This window comes from Phallusia mammillata, chromosome 4 (genome assembly GCF_965637545.1).
Source record: "Phallusia mammillata chromosome 4, kaPhaMamm4.hap1.1, whole genome shotgun sequence".
Classification (NCBI taxonomy): domain Eukaryota; kingdom Metazoa; phylum Chordata; class Ascidiacea; order Phlebobranchia; family Ascidiidae; genus Phallusia; species Phallusia mammillata.
In genome coordinates, this window is record NC_137255.1 from 2,744,503 (window position 1) to 2,757,503 (window position 13,001).

Below are 13,001 nucleotides of genomic sequence, written 5' to 3' on the forward strand. Positions count from 1 at the left end.
TTAAATGCAGAAAAAATAGAAATGTTAGAAAAAACAGTTTATATTGAGGTCTACTAGATTAGCGGTCAGTCAGTTTTTTTACTACTCTTATTTCCAAGTGAAATCATCTCATATTTTGTCGCAAATCATGAAATGTTTTGTTTACATGGGGTGTGTGTGTTTGTGTTTATATCGTGGTGACATTAGGTTCTGAATTGTGTCGTTCATTAAGTGCTGGCACTTTTTGCAGAACTGTTTGCTGCTACATTGTGTTGCCAGCACAACTGCCACAGCACATTTCCTTCTATTGTTATCTGTCCATTTTTTGAACACCTAAAACTTTGATCACCTGGCACATTGTCACAACTTTTGCAAGCCATTTTATACACGTTAAATTGACAAAAATATAACTAACGAATAGTCATTTTTTGTAACAGTGCTAAAACATTGACCATTTGCATAGTGGATAGACACACCTGAATTTTCATGCTGTAATTATGCTTTAAACAATTTGTATGTTGCCTCATCAAATATTCAAGTTTCTTCTGATTTACTATACATGGTAGATTAGTGCTGTATTTTTTTTGCATGCCTTTTTCTGCAATTGTCTTTTGTAATTGTTTCTTTCCACTTTCGTTGCTAAGTTCAAATTCATTCCAGGCAATAAAGCTAAACCTTTCACAGACAAGTGCAAAAAGCAGCAACGCCTTATTTGGTCGACAACATTTCGCGGCAGTTTATTTTTGCAGGAAAAAAACAAAAACAAACAGTAGAAAAAAAGGTAGAAAATCGCAAGGCAAAAAAACAACTTGAAACTCAGAATCAGCTGAACACTGGTAATTGTTGTTTGAAGACATTTTTAAGTTATTTGTCACAACCAAAATGTATCTGTATGTAGTGGTGGGATTTAGCCGGTTCTTGCCGGTTTTATACAACCATCTCACGAAATGTTAGGAGATCAGCAAACCGGTTAGCATGACAAAAAAATTGAATTCTACCACTGTCCGTATGGTATATGCTCGGTTTAAAATTAAACTTCTTTGTAACTTAATGTGAATTAACATAAAATGCCATACAATTTTCAAACATACATTTTTTGTCGTTGCCGTTTTTTTGCATTTTGCACACTGTGCTATAACAAGACTATTTTTATGACCACATATTTTAGGGGCATGGATATAAATGAAACTCAGTATGCATGTCGGTTACAAATGAGCTGTGCTCACAATAATGCCTCACACAAAACAGTTTACGCTTTCAGCACCAAACAATTACACAAAGTTTAACACAAGCCTGATGCCAACATTGGTGTTTTAAAATGCAGTTATTGGAGTAAATTTAAAATAAATAAATTCGTTGGGGATATTAACTCATTTTACATGATTTTCAGATAACTTAGGCATGTTTAAAAAGTAATTCTTGTTTCATAAACAATTAACACCCTAAAACTATAACTTTTATTAGATACCTCAATTTTGTTTTGCGAACTATGTATGAGGACACCATTCGATAGGCACTGGACAGCGAAAAAAACAAAACATAGTGAATAACTTTAAAAATGGCATACAAAGCAATATGTGGCATGGTGTGTATACACCAGTCTAATAATCACAGTTGCAAAAAATGTGAGCCCACTAAGCATACAACCTTTGCTATAAACAGAAAAGTTTCAGTTAACTTAGTAAAGAAGATGTGGTAAACTATTGCTTTTACAAGATGTGGTAAACTATTAAAAACAAACTTATTGCCCTTGTAAAATTAAGGGTTTACGTAAAGAAACATCCATTTAAGGTCAAAATAATATTATTATGTTTTGTAATAAGGGATCATACCACTGTACGAATGCTTTTTTGGTGCTATAGATATTTTTTATGTGGTCAATTTTTGAAACAAACGCAGTCACATTGTTGGAACTGATTAACAAACCAAGAGCAGCATGTTCATGAATCGCTGCTTGAACGAGGAATAAAATCGTCCGCGTTTGGATTGAGATGTGCCTGTAATAAAACATAAGTTTAGAATTCAATATTTCTATTGTTTACAACAAATTAAAGTCAAAACCTTTTTAGCTCCCTGCCCAAATGTATGTTTCGGAATACTTTTTGCAAAAGCCTTAAGTTAGTTTTACAAAAAACACCACCGTTTTTAAACACAAGCAAAAAATACTTTGATATGTAGAAAATGTGCAATATGTGTTACAATAGGACACACTGATAGTTTTTGGACAGGATTCGATTAAGTCAGATATTCACCTAAGTGGGACAAAACTTAAAGTACAAATGATTGTTTTGCGGTAAGACTTAACTAATTGTCATCAGTTAATCTAGATCTTTGCCTAATCTGGACATATTTTTTGGTCAAAATGGGTCCAGATTACCCAAGGTTTACTACAAATGTATTTTTCTATTGCTACAAATGCAATTCGTTGAAAAATTAATTTGCATACCCAATTATATTTACATACTAAGCAATGCAATCTCCACAGCTGTAGCAAAAAGGCATTTCTCACAACCTAGCTGCTGTTTTGACAGATGGAGTCATAAATTTTTGAACCCAATTGAACTGCTTAATAAGGCAGGTCATAGTATTCATTCAGTACATGCTAAATTAGGCTTATGCAACATGCTGCTTGTCAAGAAACAACTACAGTTCTTCACATAGTATTAGGTTGTGAAAATGTCTGTTTGTTATTTATGGCATTGTATATACAGTAAATATAACAGTAATATGTATACACTGTGTTAAATAAAACCTAAAAACAAATGTGCCATTGACAAAACACATATATGTTCTATCTGTTTCATAACATAGCCGATATAATTTATTCTACACCAGTGGTTCCCAAACAGAGAAGAATTGACTTGAATTTTTAGATGTGGTTTGTAAATAGACACTTAAGCTGCGGAAATATGACCTATGAAGTTGATAAACAGCTCAATTTTAAATGATCTTTGTATGGTTTAGCATCTACTGTGTAGTCTATTGGGGAAAAAAATAAAATGTTTTGAACAATAAGGGGCAGAAATCGTCGAAAAAGGTTGGGAACCACTGTGCTACACCATAATTATTAATTAGGCAAAGAACTATTCTACACTACCTGTGGAACAAATGTGGCAGACTGGTTGACTGATAATTTTTCGAGATTATTTTCGACTTGCAATTCCTGGGCGGGTCCATCTAGTTAAAACAATACAGCATTGTGAAATACCAATCTTGCATAGCACATCAAAAGGTTAGTAAAAAAAAAACACATGTACGATTTTATATCAGTGTATATCAATTTCAAATACCTTTTTACAAGCGTTTCTGTGTACACTTAAGAAAAAGCAACATTTATTACAGCATCTTATGACAACGACAGTTGATTAATGCCTAAAAGTATGTTCTTTTTTGACATTTTGGATTTTGTTAAACTGTTGTTTCTGACAAAGAAGTCGGCATAGTCTGACGACAACAGCAGCAACCCCACATCATAAACATGCAGAGGAAGTTATTGGCTGAGTGACGCTGTCATTGGTTTACTAACCGTCTTTCATTGTGACAACAACAAAGGAAATCATTGTTGCCAGACAATAATCAATAACACCTGTTTTTTGCTATTAGTTAAAACATAATTGGATGTATACACGCAAAAACACTTGAAGTCAAATTTCAGTTACTAGATTTTAAAAAATGTTTGCATCAGTTAAAATAGATGTTTTTGCAGTCATTTATATGTAACATCAATCATCATCCCCTTAATGTTGACATTTTAGCCAAACAAGACTCACTATTAGCTATTGGAAAGTTTAACTTTGGCATTTTCCCTTTTTGCTGCCTATGGCCCTTTTTCATGAGCAAAAAGAACAACCCCCTTATTATTTTAGCACGATTTATTAGGCTGACACATACAGTACCAGCACTGGCGCCCACTTATGGGGAGGCGGGGAGGCGCCGCCTCCCCGGGTATCTGCGTCGCTTACTACGTCATAAACAAGTTTTGCGTTAACTTACAAAATGATGCGCATACGGTTTTGTTCTAACTGAAACTACTGCTCAGTCAACGACTGTCTAGTACGGCCTTTCTGAAAAAAAAAACGCATTTTGTTACGTCACAAACGTACGTACTTCAAGCGTTATATGTAGGGCCATTGGGTAAAACCATGTAAGTTGTGTTTACTAAAACTTAGTCAGCAACATCGACACAAATTCAACATAACACCGTTGAAAGCAAGGGTTAACAAGTTTACTTCACGGCGAGCTGTATAATAAGAAAATGACATTCGATGGCCACAAAGCTTGCAAGCCCTAACGCAGCGCCGTTCGATAACTATGGTCTACAAAGCGCCTTTACTAGACCATCAGTAACTACAATATTATCTAGAGTCAGATAGCGCTACTGTCGAAATTATTTGGCATAAATTATCTCCCCGACTGGCATTACTCAATTGACAAATAAAGGCAATTGTTTGCGCAAAATAACGAAAGCATTGTTGCCTATAGTCTTATCTGTGATGTAACAAACTGCCTTTAGATCATTGTTATGCGTCCTGTGAAGTGTAAAACTAGGTAAACTTAATCCCACGTGTTGTTGTGAAAATACTTTCGCAGCAAATTAATGTTCAACGTTTAACTCGTTTTTTTCCAAGATATATATCAATAAAAAATATCTTCGCAAGCCGTACTTTGGTGACTCCTGATTTATGATAATAAACTAAACTTAAAAGCTAAAAATGCGTTACATACAACTCATTGCTATAATAGACAACACGTTTTAAACGTACCAATCGACCTAGAAACGTAAACGATTTATGTGAACGATTCATATGGCTTATTTACACGCGTTTTCGCGTTGTTGCATAAAAATAAACATACTATAGTTCAGCTGAAATCAGCTGCTTATGTATGTTAAAAAGAGAAACACGCGGCAAAGAGTGTAATTTGCGACATTAGGTGACGGCCGGGGGGAAATATTTCTGTCTTTACCAAGTTATAAAATTCTGCCTCCCCGCCGATTTTGGCAAGTGGGCGCCTATGAATACCAGTTAATGTTATTGTTTCTGATTGTATAGCACAATTAAAAAGTGTACAAGGTATGTTTCATATATAGCAATAACAACAAACAAGCCATGTAGGCTTTGGTGCTGCAATAAATAATACCAATTTGACCAGAATAATATTTTTTGTGCACAGCTTTTGTGTATTCCTATTACTTACCAGGGGCCCCAACCAAATGCATTATCCGTGCTTCTTCTTGCCACATATCCTCAAAACACCGCTCAATGTAGTCTTCTTGCTGTATTTCCTCCAAGGCCTGCAAATATAAATTGAATTTTAGTTTCCCCACATATATACATTTTCATACAATGACAAACCTATGCTACATTAAATAAAGTAGTTTGGTTGTGCTACAGTACCATGTCACCTACTTTTACAATTTATGTAAAGCAATATGTTAAGTGTTACATCCCACAACTAAAGCTTGTTGAAATTAAAATTTAATGTTTTGGGGACCTGTTGGTGAACCATTGGGTCATCCGGGGTCAAACTTTATGAGGATCAACTTTGGATTAATAACTAGCATGTGTTAAATCTTGAACAAGTTTAAAGCACCCTTTCTTGACCAAATGCATGGAATAAACCAGCGGAAAACAGAATACTTACAAAAACAATATGTGTTTAGGAAAGGGGGGCCATAAAAAGATGCAAATTTAACTGTGTCATGAAATTTTATAATTAAAACTGTGTTGTAACAAATTAACCTTATAGGTAACATACTAGGGCAGTGGTTCCCAACCAAGGCCCATGGCTCCCCAGGGGGGCCACGACTGTGTTCCGGGGGGGGCACGGGTGTAGATTTACAAGAAACACCCACTAAAAGCCATTTTCTTTTTAACTTTATTCCTTAATTCTATCAACTATTTCACACACTATTTGTCTATATTGAGGTTTATCACGTTTGCAGATTCTTGGTTACTCTATTCGACCTTTTTAAGCCGAAATGAGTACCAAATTCCAACACGAGATTGCCTTTTACATTTTTCAAGTAGGCCACAGGTCCTTCAGGGTTATGTAAAGGGGGCCATGAGACCAAAAAGTGACTTTGAGGGGGCCACGGTCCACCAAAGGTTGGAAACCACTGTACTAGGGCCAAAGGTATAGACAACAGTCACATTACACCATTGTTGCAAATTAGTTCTCATGTGAAACAAGCGTTATGACCTGACATAATATGTCAATATAAATGATAATGTGACACTTTAACCTGCAGATATTACACAGTGATTTTTGGAACAGGAAACTTTATTGACTTTATGTTTTGACCTTTGGCCAGTTTATATCAGCGCCATGCTCATCACAATTTTATTGGATTTAACATTCAATGGGTGTTTTGAGTTCCTTTTTAGTTAATTTATTGTTTGACGCAATTTTTAATATTGATGATTTTGCTAATTGCAACTTTTATTTGCCAGGCAGTTAACTATACTTTCCTTAATTAGCGATAAGCCACAGTTTGAGATATAGTATGCAAAAAACAAAGTTGGCAAGTGATTATAATCACCCTTTTTGTAGACAAAAACACATGTGTACTATATTTATAGGATTGTTAGTTATAATTTGCAAAGTTTTTTACCTTACCATATGTGTGGCTTAACTTTTAATGTAATGCTGATATTTTTTCCCCTACATTACATTTTAATACAATTTCTATACTTCAAACTTTGTATGTAGACATCAGTTGCTTAATATTACATCATGCAGCTTTCAGATACAGTATTTTAACATCTTTTGATTACCTCTTCATCAAATTCGTCACTATTAGCCATCCACCCGTACTCTTGCAGTAAATCGTTTGCGTCAACGACAGCAGGGGGATGTTCTTCATTTTCGCCCACATTAACCACTTCTTCTTGGTTTTCGAACACAACGCATGGCTCGACCATAACCACAGCACTATTAGAAAAAAGACCGATATGATAAAACAACACAAACACACTGTTTCTCCCCGAAAAAAAGCTGCAGACAGTGCACGTCTTGTTAGTACAGCTAGTGACAAGACATAGGTCATACTGGCTAATATGGACTTGTTATAGGTCAAAACAGTGTGCACTGTCTGTAGCTTACTTATTTTATTTTTTCGGAAGATTCATGATTTCGAATGAAGCTATTAAAGCAGCAATATATTTAACGAACAGGAAAAAATCTATCTTAACAATAGAATACTCTCAACTCAATGCATAATTTAATAGGTAAAGATTTTTAAAAATTTATTAATAAAGTCAATGCAATCTGAGCATATAATTGGCAAAAAATTTGTCAGGAACGTAATATATTTGCAAGCACAAACCTATTTACAGCATCATCAAATTGTGGTTCAAAAATGCATTCCACTGCATTTATCTCTGGTGGACGATCCTTCTCAAGCGTTTCTGGTGGTCCTTTCATACTGAAATCTGCTTCACTTACGTTAAATAACTATTATGTGTTTACTGCAAATAAAAAAATATGTTTAGTTTTACAAAAATTATTAGCAAATTTGTTTTATCCTGGATTTATACAAAAGGTTTTAGATTCTGTAACTAAAGGGCACTAGTTTAGTTCTCTAATTGTAGCCGCAAAGTTGCACATTACCAAGTAAGCATTGAATTAACATTTTCATTGTTTTTTTTGCTCACAAATTAGGGTGGCTTACATATTTTCTTCAGGACCCTACATCATGTAAAATTGTGAATACTGGATATACTTTGCTTTTAGTATTCACATGATGTGGGGCCTCCAGCTTAATAACATACGTCAGGAAAAGCATATGTACATTACAAAAAATACTAATTACTGTCAGCATTTGTCCAGCAAACAATCATATTTTATTTTTTGTGACCATTTCTTTTACTACAAACTGGCAATAGCGATTCGTTACCAGTAACAAAACATTGTTTTTGTGTAAAATCTACCAAACAAGGTCTAAAATATGAAAAATCGGTTATACAACGGCAATAACGAACAACCTTGCAACAAGCTCAAAACACACATTATCGCACCAAATACAAAACATAAATCCTACATCAAATAAATGTGCAATACGCAAGACTGTTCTTGCAACGCAGTACAAAATTACAAACTAGAAACTATGTCCTACTAAAAACACAGTTCTTATCGACGCGAGAATATTCTCTCCATTTATTGTGGTTGGGACGTCATTACATCACGTGACATCCGTGACTGTAAACAAACTGACGCAACCAGTTACGCCTGAACAGTTTATTGTCTCTTTTTCCTTTGCAACAAGTTACTTTTTAGAAAAACATTTGTTTAAGTTTTTTTGCAGTACGTATATTGGTTAAAAAATGTAAATACCAAAGGACGCTATTTTTTATAATTGTCAGAATTTTAAAAAATTGTTTTGGCACAAAATGTATAGCACCAAAGAAACATGTCATATGTTCAAGAAACATTGGTGAAAAAATTTATTCGCCCAAGCCATAATAAAAATACGATTTGTTTGTAATTTATGAAAACTATGTCACGCATCACCAATTTTTGTTTTGCAAAACATGGATGGGTGCTTCGCTAAGGCTGATTTTTTCTAATTTTAAAGCAATTTTGTAACCTAAAAACTTATTTGCAATTTTGGTGGTGCAACTTTGCATTACATTTCGTGCAGAATAATTTAAACACTTTAAATTTGTATTTGATTAAACCAGAAATTGCTAAGTCTGCCTTTTCTGTCACATTGCACCCACGTCTCATCCAATGTAAATCACTTTGGAAATGTGCGTTGGTAAAGCAGTGAACTTAAATATTTCATTCGACGTAAAGTTTAAAAACTGGTTGAATTCAACAAGAAATCGCGGTTAAAAAAAACGGGCGAGATGGCTATTGATATGGAATTGCGAAAGGTACCTTGTTTTGTTATTCTGTTCTGTTCTATAATTTGATACAAATGCAATTTATAGGTGACTTCTCAAAACTTTAGATTTAAATAGTTAACGATAACTTTAAAAGACATAGTGCTTGGTGCTGAGAGATTTTAAAGTAAACTGCACTTAAGTTGCCTTTTCCTTAAGTTTAAGTACTTATGTTCTCCAATGTTATATTCTTCTCAAATAAATCGTTACCCAAAATCAATTCAAAACACTTGACTTTTGCTACATTCAATTTCTTACTCCAATTTCCGTTTTATACACATAGCAGAAAAATGAAAAAGTCAGTTTTGTTCTGTATGAAAAACAATGTTTGTGTAATAATAATTTTTAGGCCATGAGGTTTCTAGGAATGCAGTTTTCCTGTTAAAAGTTCTTATAACCCTACTGCAAAGGCCAAATTGTTTATTATTACTTTAAAAAATTATCTAGCTTTCTGCAACGGCAGCAACTCTGGGCAACAGAGAAAACCGAGCTACTCATATTCTTACAAGTTACCGCCAAGTTGGCCGAATGGTTAACACAACCACCTTGTGATCACAAGGTCGTGGGTTCTAATCCTATCTCGGTCGCTTGTGTTTCCTTAAGCAAGAAACTTAAGCGGCGTTGCTCCAACCCAGTGGTTCCTGATGGGTTGAACTAAATTGAAGTCACCAACTGCCTTAAGTCGAAAAAATTAAATAACAATCAACGGACTTGCAATAAACCAGGCAGCTTGACGGAGGACTCATTGTGAGCATAATGCATTCAGGTGTTGCCCGCCCACCGAGGATAAAAGTGAAACAAACAAGTGTTACCATGCTGTGCTACTTTTTTTAGCACCATCATCAACATGTATGAGAATATTAAGCCCAAAAGGGGTATCTGAGATTTAATCATAGTGTTATTTTCTTATACGAACCCTCACCCAGACCCTAAAAGCCCTAGCAGTCAACTTTTTTTCTGTTATTAGAAGATCATGTAGATAGTGTATTTTAGAGGAGCCAATAGAAATCAGTTGTGACCTTATATGATAATTTAAAAGCTCATGACCTTCAAAAAAATGTTTACAACTTTGTTCCAGGCATTTGCTGAGCTTCAGAGAAAGATGGTCGAAACTCAAGCACAGATGAGGATCAGTGACATTCAAATTGAATCCTTAAACAGAGACAAAAGAAAACTGGCTATAACGAAGCAGGAGATTGAATCATTTCCCGAAGACACAAAGCTTTATGAAAGTGTTGGACGAATGTAAGACAACGACAAATCTTAAAGTCACAAAAACCAGCTATGTGTAAAATACTAAAAATTCTAATCAAAAAAACTTACTTTCATTGTTAACTTTTATAAAAAAATACTTCCCTTTTATACATTTGGTTTATGTTTCGAACTAGGGGTTGTAACACTAGGATAAATTTACCCCTTTGGTGTACATATATATTAGATTTACAATCTCACAAAAAATCTGGTCTTGATTCTTGAGAAATAAAATAAAAATTTCTGAGAATGTACATCAATATATCACCAAAAACAAATCGTTGTTGCAACAGCCGTTACTACTGTTATTTTCCATGTCATCTTACTGCTGATGCACATTTAGCAGATTGCCTACCTTTGCATATTGTGCCCAACCTTTTTTCTTCCACAGCCAGCAGTCACACTTGATTGCGTCAATCAATCACATGACCAAAATTGCTTAGTTTTTTGGCATTACAGTAGTGTAGCACAGAACAGAATAACATACTACTACAAGTTACTCCCAACAAACTGGAGGGCCATTGGGTGCCTACACGCAGCGTACGCTGCTAATCATATGACCCAAGCTGCGCTGATGATGCCTTGTAGTTCAAAACAGTGTGCACTGTGTGCAATGCACATTCTTTTTTACCAATTCTACACTTGTCAGGTGTTAAATGGTTTCCAAATATTTATGGCATTGCAAAAATAGACTCCTTTTTATTTGACCATTTTGTATGCCTTTTCTTTCACAAATTTACGTTTAGGTTTATGCTACAGCCACGAGAAACAGTAAAAGAAAACCTTGACACCAAACATAAACAAGCTGATGAAAAGATCAATGAATTAAAGGTATTATACAGCCGCTCAATTCATAGTTACATTCAAAGTGTATGTCATGGCTCATGGGTCTCACAACGGTATTTCGTTCTGGACATTTAAAATATAACAATTGCAAAAAATTTTGCGCCGTTAGGCTAAGCTAGGCTATATAATAAAAATTGAAGATGCTACAATTTACATCCGTTTTACCATCATTGACAAATGTTATGTGACGGACCTACTACCGACAATAATTCTTGTGTGTTGCAACTTTTTTTTTTTTTTCGCTTAATAGTTGCAAAGACCATAAAGAAATGTTCTTTTGTTAAGACCAAAATACCGAAAAATACTGTTATAAATTTATTTCGGTCAGACCGGAACGAAATGAAAATATCGGTGTGGACGAAATAAATAATTTGCTCAGAACGAATAACGTTATTTGGTTTCGTTCCATTCCGGTATGAAACACTGGTTATAGAGTAGGACAAATTTAAATAACTCCAACCAAAGATCTTTGTGGGTTAAATTCACTTTTGAATTTTAGGATAAAGTGCTGTGGTCTTATTTCCAGTAAATTTTGACAATCAATTAAAAAAATTCATCTTTTAAAATTATTTCATATTTAACATGTTGACTGCCAAGGAATATTCCTATGTTGTGATTAAATTTGCCAAATATGTTTTAGTGTCTTTCTGAAAGCAGAAAGTCGAAATATTTTTCTTCACTAGTGCCATGCTACGAGTTAACTCGGGGGTAACATGCTGGTGTAGGGTGTCTCGGTGTTGCCACAACGCATCCACGGCGTTGGTTCGAGACACCAGCTCGTTTTAAGCGCGTTACAATTGAATAAGTCTACTACAAGTATACTTGTATCTGGCAAGCCTGGCCAGATCGGCAACTACGAGATAACTCGTAGTTGGCATTTAACATGTTAAAAAGGCTTTATGTAACCTGTGCACTATTTACTGTTTTACGAAATTGCTGTGTCACAAAAACATATGGGGACTTTGACTGTGCAATCCCAGTGAGGGCCAAGTTAAAATTTCAAACTCAACGGCCAAAGCATACAGCATTTACCATAATAGCTATCGCGTTTTAAAATAGCGTTTTTGCTACTAGATTTATTGTTTTATTTATTTTTTCAGGCAAAGAAAACATATTTGGAGAGAAGTGTGAAAAGCAGTGAAGAAAATTTGCGCGAAATGGTTTCCCAAAGAAGAAAATAACAAAACCAAAGTGGCAAACAAAACTGAAATCAGTGGTGGGATCCAATTTATTTGTCAGCGGGTTCTATCACAAAAGTCCTATTTTTCAGCCCGTTCTGTTACAAAAAGATCATTGACAGTAACCAGTAATGCTAACCGGTTCGATGATCTCATAAAATTTCGCGAGACAGTTCCATAGAACTGGTGCGAACCGGCTGAATCCCACCACTGACTCAAATGTGTGATGTGTTTTATGGTTTCAAACAAATTTGTACTTTGTTGTATGGCACGAACATTGCTTGGCATCATATACAAAATAATCTAATGATTTCACAAAACTTTTGGCAGAAACAAAGTTAAGTAATTGATGTTGTTTTCAACTGCTTAGCTTAGTTAGTATTAACTTAGAAACATGGCAAATAGAGCAGTTGACAGTCGCAATTGGAGTTATCTATAACTGTAAAAGTGTTTGTCATCACCGGTTACAAAAAATGTTGTATACTGCATAACTATTGTCATCAATGTTTTTCAGTCTGTGTCAGTAATGATTGCTTCAATAAAAAGCATATTGTTTGGTGTTGTGCTAATAGGGCCAGGTTATTTAGTGGCATGACTAAACGGTCTTTTATGGCATGCCTAAACCTACACGTTTTTGGCATTTTAGCTTATTTCTGCTCGCGATTTTGTGGTCAAACAGTGCAAAAGTTGGGAATTGACTGTGGGTAGGAGGGTACTAACTACACAAAAAAGATAAAAAAAAATATTTTGTTCTCTTTGAGAAGAAAGAAAAATTTGGCCCGCCCAACGGATATAAGAGCGTTTCTTATTTAGGAAAAATATTTAAAAATCGAATCACTTCAGAAAGTGCTAGGCCACACTG

General features: G+C 34.8%; 2 protein-coding genes across 2 annotated transcripts; one reads left to right on the forward strand and one right to left on the reverse strand.

The window, feature by feature from the left end:
* Window positions 1-1,422: 1,422 nt before the first annotated feature.
* On the reverse strand, window positions 1,423-7,438 carry LOC145222859 (polyadenylate-binding protein-interacting protein 2-like). The gene is made up of 5 exons (XM_080089084.1): window positions 7,307-7,438; window positions 6,756-6,912; window positions 5,176-5,272; window positions 3,077-3,156; window positions 1,423-1,976 (listed from the first exon to the last, which is right to left on the reverse strand). Exons 1-5 carry the CDS (start codon window positions 7,402-7,404, stop codon window positions 1,920-1,922), a joined length of 489 nt encoding a protein of 162 aa, XP_079945210.1. The 5' UTR covers window positions 7,405-7,438; the 3' UTR covers window positions 1,423-1,919.
* A 1,204-nt stretch (window positions 7,439-8,642) lies between these two features.
* Window positions 8,643-12,694, forward strand: LOC145224689 (prefoldin subunit 1-like). Its single transcript, XM_080091244.1, has 4 exons — window positions 8,643-8,855; window positions 9,943-10,109; window positions 10,862-10,946; window positions 12,062-12,694. The coding sequence occupies exons 1-4, from the start codon at window positions 8,829-8,831 to the stop codon at window positions 12,140-12,142; spliced, it is 360 nt and encodes a 119-aa protein (XP_079947370.1). The 5' UTR covers window positions 8,643-8,828; the 3' UTR covers window positions 12,143-12,694.
* Window positions 12,695-13,001: the final 307 nt, after the last annotated feature.